Here is a 19,142-nt window from a genome sequence, read left to right as displayed (position 1 = left end):
AAATGATTGCAGAATGTCACGGTGCCTGCGTTTATTTTTTAGTATCTAGAACTATAGTCTGCTTTGCCAATGACAATTTCTAATGTCATTTACAACCCTCAACAAATATATTCCAGAAAATGTGTTCAAAAATAATCAAGATTCCAGAAAGCACTCGCAAAATTACAGAGAAAAGCCAAGTTTCTGGAAAATCCTCATTCTCCTTTCCACGGTTATCAATTACTTCATTACAAGTTTCTCCTATGTGTTTATGCAAAACCCGATCAGTGGAAAAGTATGGTTCGTAATCATGGCGCTCGACGTAGTGTACATTCTCAATTACATCGCAACATTGACAAATTTCTTCCTACGATCACCAACAATCGAAACTCATCTGCAACTGTCGAAAAGCAAGTTCGTTTTAATAACTGATTTCTTCCTAGCTTTCCCTTACTCCTACTTTTACGAAACTGTTAGTTATAAATTCTACAAGAACACCATTTTCCTGATTTTACGAACGAACGTCCTGCTCAGATTATTCTATCTGGTGTCGTTTTTTAAAAAGCAATGGAACACGGCTGGAATGAATCAATTAAAGTGTTTCGCCGTGCAGTACACCACCTATTTCTTAATACTGGTACACACTTTGGCATGCTTCTGGTACGTAGAAGCTTTTACAGAAGACGGATCAAGCAAATGGTCAGCGAAAGATTTTCGGAAAAAATATCAGCAAACTTTTGAAAAATACGTAGTCTGTTTTTATTATGCGGTAACGAGTGTTACTAACAGACATTTTGGAGACATTTTTCCAAGGTATACAACCCAAAAAATCATTTCAGGTACATTTACCTTGATCGCGAGAAATTTTTAATAATGAGATATCTAACCATTCCACAGCCGTATTCGTTTGTGTGGGATTTATATTAACAACGGGAGTCTTCATTGCCGTACTGTCTTTCCTGGTGGAAGTCACCCACAAAAGGAGGACAAAACTAAAGATGGAACTCCAAAACATCGTGATTTTTTTAAAATCGCTGCCCACTCAAGTCAGGAGACAAAATGTTATCACAAACCACTATAAAATGCTCTGGGAGAAAAAACGTGGTGTTCAAAATTCCTCGTACTTTGAGTGCTTGCCCAATCCTTTGAAATACGAGATCTCTGTTGATACTAGGATAGGGCTGCTTCAAACTTCCACACTTTTCCAAGATAAACCCGACGCGTTCTTAAGAATGGTTTCGTATCTAGTGAAACACGAATTTTACCAACCCGGGGCACTGATTTACCATCGGAACTGTACCAAAAACAAAATGGTAGCTAGTTACTACAAATTCTTTATACATTCTTTCCAGATTTTTGTAGTAGTAGGTAGCGTCGATATTCTATCCGACGAGGACGATGAAAGTCCTGTCATCACATTCAGACATGGAACATGTTTAGGAGAGAGCTCTCTAGTTCTCACCCTTCCTTCAAAAAACTCCATCCAAGCACGTTCTTACACAGAGTTGCAAGTAAGTGAGTAGTTAGCTACTCCGAGCTTTTCATTCGATTATTTTTTTCAGGTTCTCTACCGCAAAGATTTTTTTAAACTAATAGAACAATTTCCGCAAGTGATTTCCGATATTCGCAACTTAATAACACACCGTGTTACGCAAACCCATGTCGACGAAACTACTCCAGGAGGAAAAATTTACCTGACACCTTTCTTTCCAGAACGAAACGCAACAGCCACGAAAGAGTTGAAAGAAAACTTTGAAGAAAATTTTCGACATGCGAAACAACCAAATCAGTTTTTATTTTTGTATCAGTTGGAAAGATCCTTCCACTTAAGAGACGCTCTATGTCTTACACAAAACTTTCCTTGGATTCTTAATCCCACTGGTTCTTTTACACAACACTGGGAACTTTTCACTGTTGCTGTGACTCTCTACACGAGTGTCACATATCCATACTATATCGTTTTTGTAAAAGACTATCCCAACTGGTTCACACTGTCTCTAAATTTTGTCGACTTCTTTTGGATACTTGATTTGATCATACTTTTGACTACTGCTATCGAAGAAAGTGACAAAATGGTCACGACTTTCATGGAGATTTCCCAGAAACGTGTAATGCAGCTTGGGTTTTATTTAGACTTCGTGAGCTGCGTCAGAATAGAACTATTCTACTGGATTTGGACGAAGAACTCGAGGTTCGGTGAGGTTTTAAGGCTTAATCGACTGTTGAAAATATACAGAATACCTAAACTCCTACTCAAGATTGAAAACAAAATTGAAGTTAACTCGTACGTTTTGTACGTCATCAAATACATCTTCTACATTATCATCTTCGGGTATTTGTTTGGTGCCTTTCTTTACGTTGTAACTTGTTTTGAAAAGGCATGTACGGACGACGGTTGGTTTTTCAGAAAATTGCTCGACAACATAGGACAAGAAGTTGCAGTCACTTACACTTCTCACGAAGTCCTCACTTCAATGTATTTCGCCTTATCGTGCATAACCGGGCTTACACCAGGTGATATTTTGCCCTCGAACATCACGGACATGATCACCTCCAGCTTTGTCATGATTTGTGGTAAATTCACACTATTTCAAAATCAAACCCCAGCGTTTTTTTCAGGAATATTTACTTTCGGTTGTTGCGTATCCCAATCGTCGGCTTTGCTCACCCGCAAACTGAAAGTCCGCACAGATTTCCAAGACATTCTATACTCAATCGTGAAGTTCATGAAGAGGAGAAACATGGGGAGCGATATGATACGACGAGTTAAAAACTACTTGGTACTCCAGTGGCATTACGATAGAGCGTCAATACTCAAACAACCACTGCTTTTTAATCTCGACAAAAATTCCCAGACGAGGATCCACATGGACGAAAAAATGAACACCATAACAGGTGTGTCTTTGTTTCGGGACCAGAGATTAGATTTTCTGTTGTCGCTAGCAATCAATGCACAAACTTTGGTTCTACCGCCCAACGAATTCGTTACTTACAAAGGCGAAGTGTTGAAGATTTTGTACATTATCGAGGAGGGTTACTGCATTCGACAATTCGGTACGAGTAAGTACTGTGACGACGAGTACTAAATTTTTGTTTCAGAAAAAAGTTACGTGGTACTAAGACCTATGTCATTCTTTGGAACCATGTGTCTTTTCTCCAAAGTTAACTCTCTCTGTACCGTAAAAACGTTAACTCACGTCAAAATACTTTGCATCACTGAAGAAACTTTCTGGAGATCAGCGTCGATCTACCCGACTGTGTTTACCCAATTTAAAATCGCTTCTAACACTTTCGACATACTGACAGAGTTTAAGAAAATCCCCATCCATCCGACTTTGGACAACACCGAAATCGAAAAAAATTCTTTAGTTCCTCCAGGTAAGTGTACAACAAAGTGGTTTAAATGTTTATTAACTGCGACAGGTTCTTTTATTAATGTAATTTCGTACTGCAAAAGACTCGACGAAAACTACAGCGCACCTTTCCGGGATTTGGGAATTCTGTGCTGGATACAAATGTTGATGTTACCCATATGTATTCTTCCCTATGGTTCGCTGCTGAAATTGTGGATGACCATGCGACTGCTGGTCGCAATCTTCATAACAGTTCTCACTCCATGCCAGATAATCCAAGCACCATATACATCTATGATTGATTCTATTATTTTTGTAGCAGATGTGGTTTCGTACGTAGATCTCTACGTGATGCTCTTTGTCGGTTATTACGGAGACAAAAATCAGTTAATTACGCATCCATTAAAAACGGCAGCGTATTCTTTGAAAGGTCGTTTTCTGCCGAACTTTGTCCTGTGTTTCCCATGGGAACTGCTGCTGCCTTATTTTCTCGATGACCCAAACGAGAAACCATTAAGTCATAATTTACTCAACAACGCACATAACTTTGTAAGAATAATCAAAATGGGCCAAATTTACAGACTGGTACAATTTTTCAGCTACGTTTCGTCTACAAAAAGAAAGATCAATGTAAGCGGAACAAAGTCGTGAGAATAGTTTCTTCACAACTTTTGTAGAGTAATATCCTGCAAGTACTAAAGTACCTTCCGATGATAATGGTCTTTGTGCACTTCTGGGCTACAATTTTGGTGGCTAGTAATTGCAGGTACTACAGTCAAAGCGATTTATCTAGGTTTGCTTACAACATAAATTTTGTCAAACCTGATGGCCTGGCACACCATGTTCAAAAACCCATGGCTATGTACTGTAACGAAGATTCATGGTTTGACAGGTAAATTAGCACTAAACAAAAGCTTGCTTCTGACGCACTAATTGCAGATCAAAATTTCGCAACTTTACCGAACCATATCAGGTGTATATTTTAGCGGTTTATTATTGCACAGGACTTCTGACTTTGTGTGGACTAGGAGACGTCACCCCTCAGTACCCCAACTCACTAATAATAACAATAGGGGCAATAATGTGCGGTTTTTTTTTCATTGGGTACGTGCTACCTTCTACCTCCAATTAATAACCTTTCCTCCTAGCTATATATATGCAAAAATTTCGAGTCATAAGGCACACTGGTACAATTTGTTATTCAAAAACCAAGAAACGGTGGCTGAGTTACACAAATTCATGATGGAAGAACAAGTACAGGACAAACTTCAACACCAAGTAATAGAACGCTTCGAATACAGGTGGAAGCGTTGCAAAGGTGTCGAACCAAACAAAATTTTGACCAAACTGCATCCACTCCTTTATCAAGACATCGTTTATTCAATGTTCGAAAACACTCTAGTCAACGTTCCGATTTTCGAAAATGTTGACAAAGTTTTTCTTAGAGTTTTTGGAAGGATTATTAAGGAAAGGTACTACTTGAGACAAGAGACGATCTACAAGACCGACGATGTTATTTCCGATTTATGCATAATCGAAAGAGGAGTCGTAAGAAGTCCAACTTTCTTGGACGCATTTGATAGTTTCGTTTAAGGTGAGAGTAGTTTCAAAATCTCGAACCATAGAAGCCCTTATTGAAAGCGGAGGAATTTTTGGTAACCTTACTCCGACAGCAAAACATAAACTATCCATCACTGTAACGGCTCTGAGTAACGTGGATCTTTTAGTCATGGACTCTCAGACTTTCTACGCCGCTTTAGAAGTACGCTGTCTAAAATGTATCTTGTAAGTTTGACAAAACGTTTCAGAAATACCCTTCCATCAAGGAAATCGTCGAAAGCAATTTTACCAAACGAACCGATTTTATCATACCAACATTTAGAACCGCTGAAGATATTGCACTGGAAGAGAAAGCTTACGTAGTGATATCTTGACACTTATTGTTCTTGTTTTTGTTTAATTTTATTTTCAGCCGGAAACGAGAAGAAGCGTGCACACTTTTAAAAGCCTTGCAGACCTTCATTCAAACCTTGAAGGTTTCTTGATCCTTTGTCTACCTTGGAAACTATTTCAAATCGCGATTCCACAATATTCAGTCCTCTTCAAAATTTTTGGTTTGTACACACAAATCTACTCTTCACCTAGGTGAAAATTATATCATTATAGATGTTTACTTCCTCGTGGTAACTTACTTGTGCTCTCTGTTCACCACATACGAATTTGCTTTCCAAGATCACGCGTTCTACCTCTTGTGTTTCGCCTTTTATGCAGATACCACTTTCATCGTAAAAATAATTTTAGAAATGCACAAAACGTACGAAAATCGATATGGAGAGATGGTGGTATCCAACAAAAAGATTGTGTCCCAGTAATCTATTCCAACAACGTCGTTCAAACGTAACTATTGCTTTCTAGTTACTTCCACAAGCGCCGTCTGAGAAGAAGTGCAGATTTTTTTGTCAACTTTCCATTTTATTATTTTGTTTTTATCTTTGGTGTATTCGTAGAGTTTGACACGCGCTTAGTTTTCTCGAGCCTAAGACTAGTTGTAGTTTTAAGACTGGCGTATTTTTTTGATTACTACAGAGAAAAATCGGACGCATTGATGAGCAACAGATTTCTGTTAAAGATATGGTACGTCGTTACAAAATTCAGTGATAGATTGACGTTTCACAATATTGTAGTACGACTTTTGTCTGGGGAACACTCACTATTCACTTTTTTGCGTGCGGTTGGTACTTATGTGCGTGTCCGTTAGTTTCTTGCTTGGAAAATTCGTGGGTAAAGCAGTGGTATGAAAGCACAGACATTCACGACTTGGTGAGTACATTAATGACATGTGTTAAAAGGAAAATATACTTCAGGTCGTCATCGCTTTACTGTATTTTTCAGAAAAACGTAGACAAGTACATCACTTGTATTTACTTCGTGACGATATTATTGACTAAAACCGGAACGGGTGATATTTTCGCCCTAAACATACACGAACAGATATACATCTCAATAACGATGATTAGTGCGATTTTTCTAACCGGAATTTTTATTGGAGAAATATGGAATTTTCTTAATTCGACAACTGTAGGACGTGTTAAATATGATTACAGAATTAACGAACTGAAACAATTCGTCAAAAACAACAAAATAAGCAAATTTCAGTTGAAAAAGTTATGGAGGTATGTAAAGCAGTTGTGGTTTGTTAGCAGTGGACACCAAGTAAGATAACAAAGTGCATATAAAATTAGTTACATTTAGTAATTTCTAGATTCCTCACGGAATTGCGCATTTACATTCGGCCACAGTGCGAGAATTAATGGCGGACGCCTATGTGCACCATCTGAAAAACTCCTACATCTTTTCTGACGTAGAAGAGCCTTTTCGTATTCAAGTGTGCCAATATTTTAAACGACAGATTTTTTTTCCCGGTAATTACATTGTTCAACATGGCGATTTCGACAATACAATGTATTTTATACATTCCGGAGAGGTAAGAAAGTTGTAACTGACACTAACCAAGTAAATTTTTCGAATGTTCAGGTTGATATTCTAAGTGTTTACTCCAATCTGACAGAAAGTATACACGAAACTTTACAAAGTGGAGATATGTTTGGAGCAATACAAGGTTTATATCACAATGTTGCACATCATTTTTCGTTTAGAGCACGCACGACCGTACACGTATTAGGTTTGCGGCTAAACGATTGGCAACACTTGTTAGATTTTTTCCCAGAAAGCAAAGAGTCTATTTTTACAAAAACCAATAAAGTTAATGTGTAGCAAAAAAACTGTAATCTCTTTTTTGACGAAAATATATATTTTTTATTTTTTAATGAACACGAGGCATCAGATTGAAGCAGTGGTGAAGTTTTTGTAATTATTTAAAAAAACGAATTGCAAATTTTGTAAAAAGAAATAAATAAAATCAAAATATCTTACGCCTGTACTTTTCCCCAAAGCGACACCACTGTCACAAGATCTTGACGACAGATTTTATGACTATAACGAAAGCGCACATTCGAAAAACCAATAGAAACATTAAACATGTGTCCACATGACACAATAGTCCATGATTATTGGTTGTTCCAATGACAAGTTTCTGTGTAAATCCTGAACCCCACAACGCGCATCTTGTCAATTGTCATTTGCACAATGCTGGAATTAACCTCACTTTCATAATTTTCAATAAAAGCAATTTTTAACGTATTTAGCAATGACTTCAACGGGAGTCTTCAGATTACTAACAGTTTGCAGGCAACAAACACTAAAATTTCAGCCCAACTTTCCAAAATGCAATTATGCTAAAAAGGACACTGGAAGTAATTTACAACTTCAACTATAAAAACTGTCGCTAAACTGTCCTTTTTAGGTGTTAGTATGATAGGAGGAGCTTTAAAAAAGAAAAAACTAGGTAAAATCGGCCCCGTTGTAGAAAAAAAAGTATTGCCTGTGGAGACAGATCCTGAAAAATTAGTCAAGTTTGTATGTGGTTCCAACATTTATACAACAGGTCAAGATGTTGAAATAAAACCAGATAGTGAATATCCGGAGTGGTTGTGGAAGGTGCGAACGGGACCCCCTCCGCCACTAGAAGAACTCGATCCAGAATCAAAGCGTTATTGGCAAAGAATAAAAAAGACGGCTTTAAAAAGATATAATAAATTAGACCAACTTAAAAGGTTTTAATGTTTAATGTGCACATATTGTTAGGTAAAAGTAATAAATTTTTCTAATTGAAAAGGTGTTTTCAGTGACGTCTTTCTGACATAATCAAACACAATAAAATGGCCTTGTGTGGATTCTAATTTTTCACCTATAATTTTATAGTCTAGTTGTAAATCAGCAGTCCTTTTTACATTTTCAGACTGATAACGTGAAAAAATAACCAATATGTTTAAATTTTTTACCACACTTTGTAACAACTGAAGATTTTGTTTGGCGCATTGATCTAAACTTAACATCGGAACAGTCTGTCTCGCTATCCAAAACTGTGAAGTGATATCATCAATAACGAGAAGATTGACGTTCTCTCGATCCTGTATTATCCTCTCTAAGTTTCTCAAAGTAATCTCAGTTTGGTCATTGCTATAACAATGAAGTAAAGTAATATTGTTTAAAGCTTTCTCAATTATTGGTTTTCTGTTTTCAATATTTAAATGTTTGAGCTGAGCGTCAATCACGGTTGTTATTTTCAAAATACTTATGTGATGAGTTGTATTAACAAACACTACTCCAGAGCCTCTCCAGTTCTCATTGATTTCTTTAGGCAATATACAGCGAATCATGAAATCGAGCAATAAATCCTTATTAAAGTCACCCGCCACTTCAATAATCTCGTTAGGGGAAGGCGCGCCTTTTGGAAATAATTTTGGATTTATATCAGTAAGAGAAAAATTTCTGGAGGAGTGTTTTATTCTTGAAAATAGTTGAACACCTGACTCAATCACCTGTGGCTGCATTTTCTGCAAACAAACTAAATGAAATATACAAAATATCTTTTTAGAAACTTACTCTTCCGAACAATGGCCTAACATTGCCTTGTAAAGCTGATAAAAATAAAAATTATTTTGGAAAATTGACTGTCGAATTTACAACTCTAGTGAGTTTTTATAGTTTTTGAGATACACGTTAAATACATTTTATTCCAATATAATAAATAGGTAAAACTTTGTGAACATCAACGCAACCGAATTTTTCGGTTATTTACGAATTACGAAAACAGTTTCAACAAAGCAGTTTTCTGCAACCAGAAATACACCGGTGTCGACGGGATGTAGTATTCTAGTATTTTTTGTATAACTAGCGGTGCCAACGTAATTTTTAGTGATTTACACTGTCAAAAGTGTCAAATGTCGCAAAACGTAAGCTGTCGTTTGAGAGCGTTGTTATTACGGGGTTTGTCTTGTTAAAAGTTAAATTTATTTAAGAATATAAATTTGTAACAAAAAGTGAAAATGCCAGCATTAGAAGTGGCAACCACTACACCAGAAGAACCAGGTCCTATAAATCCAGTGGTGGGTATTATTTATCCACCACCAGAGGTGAGGAGTATCCTTCTAAGCAGACAAGTTTAATAATTTTTCAGAATTTCGTACAAACGGGCAAAAACATTTCAAACATGTATTTTCCTGACAGTTTGTTAAGATATTGTCGATAAAACAGCAAGTTTCGTTGCGAGAAATGGGCCGGAATTCGAGGCCCGAATCAGACAAAATGAGTTAGGAAATCCCAAATTTAATTTCTTGAATCCTGGAGATCCATATCATGCTTACTACCAACACAAAGTTAATGATTTTAGAGAGGGCAAGGGTAAGTCCGCACTAGTGTGTACAGAGTTTTAATGCAGAGCTGGAAGGCGTGAATGATGAACTTTAGCCATATATTAGTGTTCGGCTTAGGCCTTGAGCGCTATGACAAAAACAAATTTTCGAGAGCGACTATTCTGATGCTTAGTCCAGCCATATGTATGATTTTTCAGAGTCAAAATGTAAGCCATATCTAAAAGAAAATAATTGGTTCAGACGGAATTGCCATTATTTAGTTTCTTTTTTATTTTAATATCTCAATATTATCAATTATGATGATACTCTATTGGGGGGACATTATGAATAATTGGGATATTTTTAGGGCAAGAACCCACTTCTACTCTACCAGCAGCCATATCAAAACTCACAGTCACAGCTGCCGCCCAACAGAAACAACAAGAAATTCTTAAACAAGTGGAACAACCTTTCGTTCCCAAAGATCCTCCAAGCGAATTTGAATTTATAGCAGATCCACCATCAATCTCAGCCCTAGATTTGTAATACTATAATATTAGCTTTTAATAACTTATTCAATGTGTATTTTCAGGGACATTGTAAAATTAACGGCACAATTTGTAGCGCGTAACGGACGACAGTTCCTCACACAACTAATGAACAGAGAGCAGCGCAATTTCCAGTTTGACTTTTTAAGACCTCAACATTCCCTGTTTCAATATTTTACCAAGCTTTTGGAGCAGTACACAAAGGTACTTTGAGGTCAAAGTACAGATAATTGGATAATATCAGAATGGTTTTAGGTGTTGATTCCTCCAAAAAGTATGCAACAGCGCCTCCGTGACGAGGCCAAAAGCGCAAAGTCCGTCTTGGAACAAGTTAAATACAGAGCAGAATGGTTGCGCTACCAGGAACAACAAAAGGCGAAACAGGAAGAAATTTTAGAACGGGAAAGAGGTTGAGCGCAATATTTTATTAACAATTTTGTTTATTTTGTTTTATTTCAGTGGCGTATGCGCAGATTGACTGGCACGACTTTGTGGTGGTTGAAACGGTAGATTATCAACCCTTCGAAATCGGAAATTTTCCGCCACCTACCACTCCTGAAGAAGTAGGCGCTCGTCTTCTTATCCAAGAACGTTTTGAAGAAGGAGAAGATATAGAAATGCAGCTTGAGAGCGACGATGAAGAACAAACTCCAGCAGCTGTATGTATAATAAGTTTGCTCAAAACGTGTACATATTGTTCAAATTCTAGGATGAAGGACTCAGTACGATGCAGGATCGAACCGGCCAACGCAAAGACGATAACCGCGTTCAAGATATGGAGGAAGAAAGTTCTGATGAAGATGGAGGTGATGACAAACAATCAAATCAACCTGCGATTCAACCTCCGCTGCCGCCAGTACCTGACAAGGTCGTGGTCAAGAAATACGATCCAAAACAAGGTGGTTTTGCGGTTTTTGGATTTTATTGTTTTCATTGATAAATTTGCAGCTGTCAAGGTTACTCGACCTACCGTCGGCGACGACTACCTCATTTCGCCCATAACCGGTGAAAAAATACCGGCGAGTAAAGTACAAGAGCACATGAGAATCGGATTGTTGGATCCACGTTGGGTGGAACAAAGAGATAAACAAGTTTCTGATAAAATGAACCAGGATTCGGTTTACGCCGCCGGTATTACTATAATTATGGGTGTTGTCGTTCCGTAAATGTCGATTTTTAGGTTCTGCAATTGATGCCAGTCTGAAACTGTTGGCGGAACGTCGTACCGACATTTTCGGCGTGGGTGATGAAGAAACTGCCATTGGTAAAAAGATAGGCGAGGAAGACGTGAGGAAAGATGAGAAAGTCACGTGGGATGGACACACGTCGAGCGTCGAAGCAGCTACGAGAGCGGCACGGGCTAATATTACGTTGGAGGAACAGATTCATCAAATTCACAAAGTACGGTGCCAAGACTCCATCCATTATTTTTATTGTTTTGCGTGTGTTTAGGTAAAAGGGTTACTCCCGGATGAAGAAAAAGAGAAAATTGGACCTAAAAATGTGGTTGGAAGCGGTAAGGGTCAGAGTAAAGTCACAGGGGCGGCTATTATTTCAGCTAAACCACAGGCAAATCCGAATCCAACGGTAAGAAAAAAATATACAAACATAGTTTTTATAATTTTTGTGATATTTGTAGCCCAAAACGACTCCAGTATCGTCAGTGATGCCTTCACAAACTCAAACAATCACTCTCTCAGTTACACAACAGCCCACGATGTTGGCACCCCAAGCCTCGATTATGATGATGCCAGCGCCACCTATGGCACCCATGCGCCCGCCTCCACTCATGAGTATGATATTCGCAATTTTACTTACAATTTACTCTAAATTTAAACTTTTTGCAGTGGCGGCCCCTCCACCGATGGCTGGCTTCGTCACACCCATGCCTCCCCAGATGGGTCCGCCGATGGGCATGCCCGTTAAACATCCCAGTGAAGGGCAAATGGAGGACGAGCCGTCTAACAAAAAAATGAGGAACGAAGATTCTCTTATTCCGGAAGAAGTGTTTCTATCTAGGAATCCGGTAAAACGATCAAATTTGATTTAAGTAATTTTGACTTGTTGTTTTATGTGTGTGTGTAGAATCCAGTGGCGATCAAGATTGCTATTCCGTTAATACCAGAGAAGACGGAATGGAAATTGACAGGGCAGATGCTGAGTTTGAACGTACCTCTTTCAGAGAGTGTGTCGTCAATTAAGGCGAAAATACAAGAAGAGACAAATATGGCGCCTGCTAAACAAAAGTTGTTCTATGACGTAAGTCTGTCATTGAAACTTATTGCATTCATTGCATTCTTGTAATCGTTTCAGGGTATGTTTTTCAAAGATTCAAACACTCTTGCATATTACAACATTATCACCGGAGCCGTCATACAACTACAAGTGAAGGAGAGAGGTGGACGGAAGAAGTAATTTATTTTCTAAGAATTGTAAGTAGATAAGTAGCGAAACCTTGTATTAAAATTTACTATAGTTCAACAATTGTATTGATAAATAACATATTTTAACAAAATGTCAACAATAAAATAAATATGGAATCAGCTAGATTTTTTTTTCCCCGAGAATCGAAAGTCGGGCAGGCAAGTTAAAATTTTTAGGCCGGTTCTACGTACGGGGAGCAATACGTTAAAATTTGTTTTGAGCGTTCAAAACCTATTTAATAAGGGAAGATACAATTTTTCTGTAACGCTCTACCATTGGTTCGTAGATCTCTGCAGCGTCCGCATAGGGCTCACAAATCAGACGTGGGGGTGGAAGACACGACGTAACCTCCACGTAATTGCTGTGCTTTCCTAAAAGACCGTGTTTAGCTTGATATGCTGCCCCCAACATGGCGGATTTTGATTCCTCCTTGAAACAAAAACTTCATATTTGAAGGAGTTTTGCGTATCACATACCTGAAGGTACACAGGGGCGTTAAAAACATCGGACAGAACCTGGAGAATTGCTTTGTTTGCGGAAGCACCCCCTGTTGCTAAAATTTTTGTATCTTTTCCTGGAAATTACGACAACTTAGAAAATAGTACTCGTTGACTTTTTAACTCAAATAACTTTTACAAATGTTTAATTTACCTAAAGTAAATCCGATGTCTTCAGCGTATGCCCTTTTGGCAATAAACTGCCCTTCAATGAGCGCTCTCACTTCGACTTCTAGACTGGTGAATTTGGCCACACGATCACCGGCTTTGTTAAACCTGTAGTCGCCAGATAAAAATGGAAGAATTTCTTGAACGTCGTAGTACAAACCTACAAACGACAATTAAATTGGTATTTCAAAGGGGTAAAATTTACCCATATTCCCGAAATTTCCTCTAGGGGTACTATCCAGCAGCTGGTTAAAGATATCCCAACTGGATTCCGCACAAGAATCCCTTACTCTTTCTCGAGTTAAAGAACCATTTTTAAAACTAAAATATTATGTACGTATTATAAATATTGAAAGTCGAAAAAGTAGGTACCATAACATGGCCATGTACGCTTCTGGATCGACAGGGTTACACAAAATGTGCCCATCCGGTACAATTTTGGGTTCTTTCAACCACAAAAAAACCGTGTCGCTGGTGCCCAAACTAACCGCCAACCACCCTTCGTTAAGTCTCATGCCTTAAAACCCACATTTAGTCAGTATGCTGAAACATTTTCAAAAAATTACCAACAAGAGAAGACGGATTATCGCCAGTACATGCAATGATGCGGCAACTAGGGTCAAAACTGTATCTTTCAACAAAATATGACGAAATGGGACCCACGTCGGTACTGGACGGAACAACGGAACCCAATTTTTCGTCTAAATTGTCACCAACGACTTCCAGAAGCTGCGAATTCCACTGTTTGGTTCGTATGTCCATCAAATTCATGCCAGAACCATCTGATATATCAATAGGAGCGATTTTACCCAAGAACAAGGAACACAAGAAACTACTAACTAAAGAGATCCGCTGAAAACAAAAAGTCACAGTATTTAATAAACGGCTAACGAAGTTGTCGCACCTCTGAGTTTTTGTAAGCTTCAGGCTTTGCCTGCGCTATTTTAGCAATCTGTGACCCCGTAAACCTTTCGTAGCCTCTGGAACCCGTAATTTCCGCCAATTTCTAAAACAACGCAAAATTAGCTTCAGCAAAAACTTCTCTTGTTCGTACCAAAGCTCCTCCAACTGCCTCTTCCAGCTGCCGACACTGCACCGTAGTGCTAGCATCCATCCAGACCGGACTATTATTAACAGTAAAACTCGAGGCTAGTTGCTGGTGAAGAAACTGGCCCGGATCCAAGCTTGCTAGTATTTTTTCTGAACCTTTTTGCCAGAAGACGGAGCCGTGTTGTTGCGCAGAACCGGAAACGGCAGCAGTTTTTGAAAAATCTACCCCAGACACCGTGAGCTTATCCATGAGCATATCCAGAGCCTTGACCCACATGACCGTCGGCGCCGTGATAACGTTTGGATTGGTTTTGGAAAGCAAAACGCCACCATGGGTGCGAAATTCGGGGAGGTCGCTGTCGAACATGACGGACGCTTCGTGGATTATTTGGAGGTTGTTGTCCACCACAGCAGCTTTCAGCTGGAGAAAACCACAAGAAGATAGCCATCAAAACCAAAACAAACAAAAAAGTTGCTAAAAATTTAATTTTTCTCGACCATGTGCATCTGAGAACAACAATAACAATGGCAACTTTGATTAGCCGCCGTGTATGTTGTAAAGATTGCGGTGTTTGACGTAATCGTTACCCTCAATAAATTAATTCGCCTCTTATCAAACCCAAACCCTGATAAGCCGCCGCAACGTTTCCTCCAAGGCCGCATATTCCCCATTTCCCTCCCATTGTCCCATTACGTAACCCTCGCCACTCCGTTCACCATCAACAGGTGGCATTCAATCCGTCCCATCGCCTGCTTACACCTTTCCGAAAAACCCAGCAAGCATGCGCCCGTCTTCCCATATCATCGATTGCTGACCACGCGGCAACAATTACCGCTCTTTGTATGGAAGTTGGTTTATTTTTTATTTACGTTTTGAACAGTTCGGTAAGTCCACTCACCTGCTGGGTGCTCAGGTCCAGACCCAAGAAAGTCCGTTCCGACTCGGCCACCATCACTTACTCCACTTTTGCGCTTTTACCGCTGCAGCAAGTACTAACACTGTATCGAATCCGTGACACCGGCTTGACTTCGAGGTCAAGGCACCACGCGATTATTACATTATGTTTTCTCGCGGTGAATCACTTGACATGGTCGTGGAAAGGTGGAATGGGGTACGATGGGCTGTAATTGCATTTTTATCTTATCGGTTAATCCGTTTATTTTGTATGTAATTTGAGTTTGTACGGATTTCTGTTGTCTGCCGGTGAGTGAGGAAGGATCAAACCGCGACAGGGGGCGGTGGGGAAAATTTGACTTGAGTTGTTGAGGAATAATGAAGATTCGAGAAATCGTTTTTTACCAAGTTGAATGGTTTGAAGCGCGCGAAAATTGTCCAAAATTTTCGGTATGAAATGTAGACTAGAAAAAAATGACCGAGAGAAATGCTATAAGAAGTGGTGTAGTAGCACGAAACTTAATAGTTCTGAATTTTTTTGGTACTGCAAATACGCACAAAAGATAATTTTTTGAATAGATTTCAAACAGAACAGTCTACACCATTCTCTTCCTTCTTCGTTGATTTTTTTCTAGTCCTAAAGTTGATAGTTTCCGCGATTTTTTATTTTTGCAGACACAGCAAAATATCAAAAGAAAGAATAAAAACAGAGCAAGATGAAACAGTAAAATACCCGATGTTCTATTTAAAAACTGAGACTTGAGTATTTGAAAATTATTGATTAGATTTTTTTTAAACACGGTATGCTGATGAGACAACTTCCTTGATATTACCAAAACTACCAAAAGCATGGACCTTAATAAAATGTTGCACTGCGGAAGTTAAAAACAATCATCTTAATGTTTTTGGGCAATCTGTGTACTGCAAAAAGAAATGAAGAAAATTGGTATAACTTAGCAACGTTACATCGAAATTAAAAAAAAAATATATTTATCTAGGATCATTTTAATGTTATCGTTGGTTGCATAACCATTAAATTTGTAAACAACCTAAACAGTTATAGCTCTCTTCTCTCTTGGTGTCTGATTCAACTTACACTTTCCCAAAAAACTTTATCAAAAATTGTATAACACTGCCGAGGTTCATAAGCTACGTAATATAATCTGTAACTAACATTTTTCAAGACAGATTTCAAATGGTAATTATTTATCTTCATCTAACATATTCACATGTTTAGGTAACTGATGGTTTGTTTGGTCTGTCGCGATTAGAATTTTAAGACACTATTTGATACTGTATTAAAAAAATAACTGGGACATTGTCTATTATTCTTAAGGGAATAATTCCATTTTTGGCCTTTTGTCAAACTGAGGGTGCCCAAAAAATTGAAATGACACATTCCTGACGAGATATATATTAGGCTAAATATTTTGACTGTATTATATTATAACAAATAACTACTTTTAATTAATAAGTTTATTTACTGGATTCCCAGTTTGTAGATTTATCCAAATTGGTTTAATCAGGACGCTAACCAAGCGCGTTCCAGACTTTGATAATAATGGCTATTTCCGAAAGCTATCATATTGAGAGAATGTTCAGATTAAGACGGATAGATATAATTGTAATTTTAATACAATAAAAACTAATTTTAAAAAACGACGACGTATTGAATGCGTTTTCGATCTTCGTTAGGAAACTGTTCCGTAAAACGACAATTTTTACGTCATTTATTACTCATGTTTAAATTGGAAATTGCCGATTTTCGTTAAACTTGTTCAAACCAGTATAATCCAATTTAAATTTAATTGCATTTTTACTGTTCTAATATAAATCAGATTTGTCCGGCTATTTGTTCCATTTGTCACATTAAATTAATCTCGTTCAGCCTTTATCACTCAAGTTGGAATATTCAGATTTTTGCTCCAATAAATAACTGGAAAAATACCAATAAACCCTATTAACTCAATTTAGTCGAATGACAATTTGATTTAAAAAGCAAAACTGTACTGTACTTAAAAATTATACCAATCTTACCAACATTTTTTTCATTTAAATTGTTTTTAAAATATACTTACCCCGAATAAAACAACATTTTCGAAATAGGAACAACGCAACAAAGACACGAATGTTTCGCCAAAAAATCATTGCGATGTTTAAATACGGTTGTTTAAACTGTTAAGTATGCAACACAATTTACGCGTTGTCGCCATCGACACAATTTTAAATTATCCAGTTATTAGTCATTCGGACTGAAAAACCTAATTTATGAACCTTCTATTTTCCATTTCCCACCCTGCTTTCCATTCCGCGTTTGCTAAATCGCCGTTACCCCGGCCCCACCCCTCCGCTTGTTTAACGTCCAAACTAATGACTTGTACCGACTCGTCGGCAAAACGAAAACATCCCAACATAACTTTGTTAAAAATCGGTCCGTAACAGGAAGTTGCTTAGAGACATCGGCACAATCAGTAAATAAATGATGGTCGGTCGTTTTATAAACATGAGCAAAATAAAATGACGCCAGTTCTTAGGACTTCTGGCGTCCAGGGCGTCTCGGCGGCGGCCCCAGGCGGCGTCTTCCAGCTATGACTTTTTGTCAAATTAATAAAAATGCACCGGCAGTTGGTGTAATGTTTGCTTCTTCCGGAATCGTTTCTACACCGAGTTATTGCTCATATTCGACGTGATTTGTTCGGCGGGCGGTGCCAGCATTGTTCGCTTTTGAAAAATTGATATGCCTAATGCTATGATACTATAAAGAGTTTAAAGTTGGAAAGTGGCAAATTGGGAAGTTATTGACTGGAATGTGGTCGTTTCGGGAATATTTTTCTAGCGGGAGTAGTCACAGCGTCTACATTCGGTGATGAAGTATATTATAAGCCGTAAATTTGACACAATAACAAGCAATATGTATTACGTTTAAGTACAAGGTATAGCTAAATGAAGCAATTAAGAAAGGAAGAATTAAATTTTTACAATTGTTATATTAAACAAAAAGTATTAAAAACAAAAGTTTTTTTCTAAGAATCTCCGATTTTGTAAATCCTTTTTATGACTAATTACAAGATCTCGGAAAGTCTCTCGGCCGAGGATCCCCCTCGGCCCAATAATCCAATTTTTGTCAATCAATAACCAGTTAAACGTCGGCGTCCTCCAAAACGACCTCATTCCAAAAAACAAACGTCGTTATTTGGCACGCCAATAAGTCCCATCTTAATGCGCCCATTATTTAGGCTGTCTCAACACGTCCGTCGATAATTTTCCGATCCAGCGAACGTCATTTATCAATCGCTGCGGTGTGATTCATAGTTGGCAAGAAAAGAAAAACAATGAGGGGGATTGCGGAAGCAGCAAATCCATAAAAATGCCATAAAATATGTTCTGCATCTAGGATATTCTTTAAGTCTGTTGTTGTTTTCGAGTTGGACTCGTGTCCTGTGGCTCTGTTATTGAAGGAGCGCTGGCTCCGGACTCCGGTGCTTGTTCTCCTGGCTGGCTCCAGATGCCGGAGCCGGGTCCACTCCAGACGCGTCGCTGGGGGCGCCCCGACGCCGCTCCCCCTTGTTTATTCCACTCCAATGTCGATATTAATATTGCACATGTACAGATAAACATAAAAATTTAATTTATAATGGCTTTGTTTGCTTACTTCGACCCAGATTTTATTTGTTTACCAGTTTAACAGCCGCGAATTATGCGAACGAGATATTTTTGCTCTCACTACGGTAATTTGCATGTGATTTTTGAAGTGAGCATACGAAGCGATGTTACAACAAGTTATGGTTATTTTTTATGGAGTTCCGAACATTTTTAAAGACTTCTTTTCCAAATTAGCTTTCTTTGCCTCCTAACACCCCTCCTCTCAACATTAATCGATTAAACCTATCATTTCTTCCTTCTCTCTCTTTTAAAAAGCAGTTTCTTGTATGTGAACAGTGGCATTTTTTTTTAATTATTTTCTGTAAATATTT

The 19,142-nt window shown here is 38.2% G+C and overlaps 4 protein-coding genes and 1 long non-coding RNA gene across 5 annotated transcripts; 3 read left to right on the top strand and 2 right to left on the bottom strand.

Moving 5' to 3' along the window:
- Positions 1 to 79: 79 nt before the first annotated feature.
- On the top strand, positions 80 to 7,106 carry LOC135139743 (uncharacterized). Its single transcript, XM_064070071.1, has 19 exons — positions 80 to 818; positions 877 to 1,292; positions 1,332 to 1,490; positions 1,542 to 2,553; positions 2,599 to 3,033; positions 3,079 to 3,357; positions 3,403 to 3,962; positions 4,010 to 4,224; positions 4,272 to 4,436; positions 4,481 to 4,880; positions 4,927 to 5,094; positions 5,141 to 5,251; positions 5,305 to 5,446; positions 5,499 to 5,700; positions 5,748 to 5,966; positions 6,017 to 6,152; positions 6,225 to 6,545; positions 6,595 to 6,816; positions 6,867 to 7,106. The coding sequence occupies exons 1-19, from the start codon at positions 83 to 85 to the stop codon at positions 7,104 to 7,106; spliced, it is 6,138 nt and encodes a 2,045-aa protein (XP_063926141.1). The 5' UTR covers positions 80 to 82.
- A 328-nt stretch (positions 7,107 to 7,434) lies between these two features.
- LOC135139740 (large ribosomal subunit protein mL54) lies at positions 7,435 to 8,066 on the top strand. Its single transcript, XM_064070068.1, has 2 exons — positions 7,435 to 7,645; positions 7,696 to 8,066. Exons 1-2 carry the CDS (start codon positions 7,540 to 7,542, stop codon positions 8,010 to 8,012), a joined length of 423 nt encoding a protein of 140 aa, XP_063926138.1. The 5' UTR covers positions 7,435 to 7,539; the 3' UTR covers positions 8,013 to 8,066.
- LOC135139741 (uncharacterized) lies at positions 7,999 to 9,062 on the bottom strand. Its single transcript, XR_010282192.1, has 2 exons — positions 8,838 to 9,062; positions 7,999 to 8,799 (listed from the first exon to the last, which is right to left on the bottom strand). It is a non-coding gene; the product is annotated as an uncharacterized LOC135139741 (long non-coding RNA).
- Positions 9,063 to 9,169: 107 nt separating this feature from the next.
- Sf3a1 (Splicing factor 3a subunit 1) lies at positions 9,170 to 12,677 on the top strand. Its single transcript, XM_064070053.1, has 14 exons — positions 9,170 to 9,374; positions 9,471 to 9,635; positions 9,954 to 10,128; positions 10,179 to 10,338; positions 10,390 to 10,543; positions 10,594 to 10,793; positions 10,844 to 11,033; positions 11,083 to 11,265; positions 11,315 to 11,535; positions 11,587 to 11,721; positions 11,774 to 11,927; positions 11,982 to 12,160; positions 12,220 to 12,393; positions 12,448 to 12,677. The coding sequence occupies exons 1-14, from the start codon at positions 9,281 to 9,283 to the stop codon at positions 12,547 to 12,549; spliced, it is 2,286 nt and encodes a 761-aa protein (XP_063926123.1). The 5' UTR covers positions 9,170 to 9,280; the 3' UTR covers positions 12,550 to 12,677.
- Positions 12,565 to 15,367, bottom strand: LOC135139732 (xylulose kinase). The gene is made up of 9 exons (XM_064070055.1): positions 15,173 to 15,367; positions 14,278 to 14,694; positions 14,128 to 14,229; positions 13,790 to 14,075; positions 13,596 to 13,740; positions 13,429 to 13,544; positions 13,210 to 13,383; positions 13,035 to 13,132; positions 12,565 to 12,987 (listed from the first exon to the last, which is right to left on the bottom strand). Exons 1-9 carry the CDS (start codon positions 15,224 to 15,226, stop codon positions 12,790 to 12,792), a joined length of 1,590 nt encoding a protein of 529 aa, XP_063926125.1. The 5' UTR covers positions 15,227 to 15,367; the 3' UTR covers positions 12,565 to 12,789.
- Between the last annotated feature and the right edge of the window lie 3,775 nt (positions 15,368 to 19,142).

Source organism: Zophobas morio, unplaced genomic scaffold, assembly GCF_036711695.1.
Source record: "Zophobas morio isolate AGI-343-1 ecotype UQ-CSIRO unplaced genomic scaffold, CSIRO_AGI_Zmor_V1 ptg000033l, whole genome shotgun sequence".
NCBI lineage: Eukaryota > Metazoa > Arthropoda > Insecta > Coleoptera > Tenebrionidae > Zophobas > Zophobas morio.
Note: the sequence above shows the minus strand (reverse complement) of the source record. Positions and strands in the feature narration are given on the sequence as shown.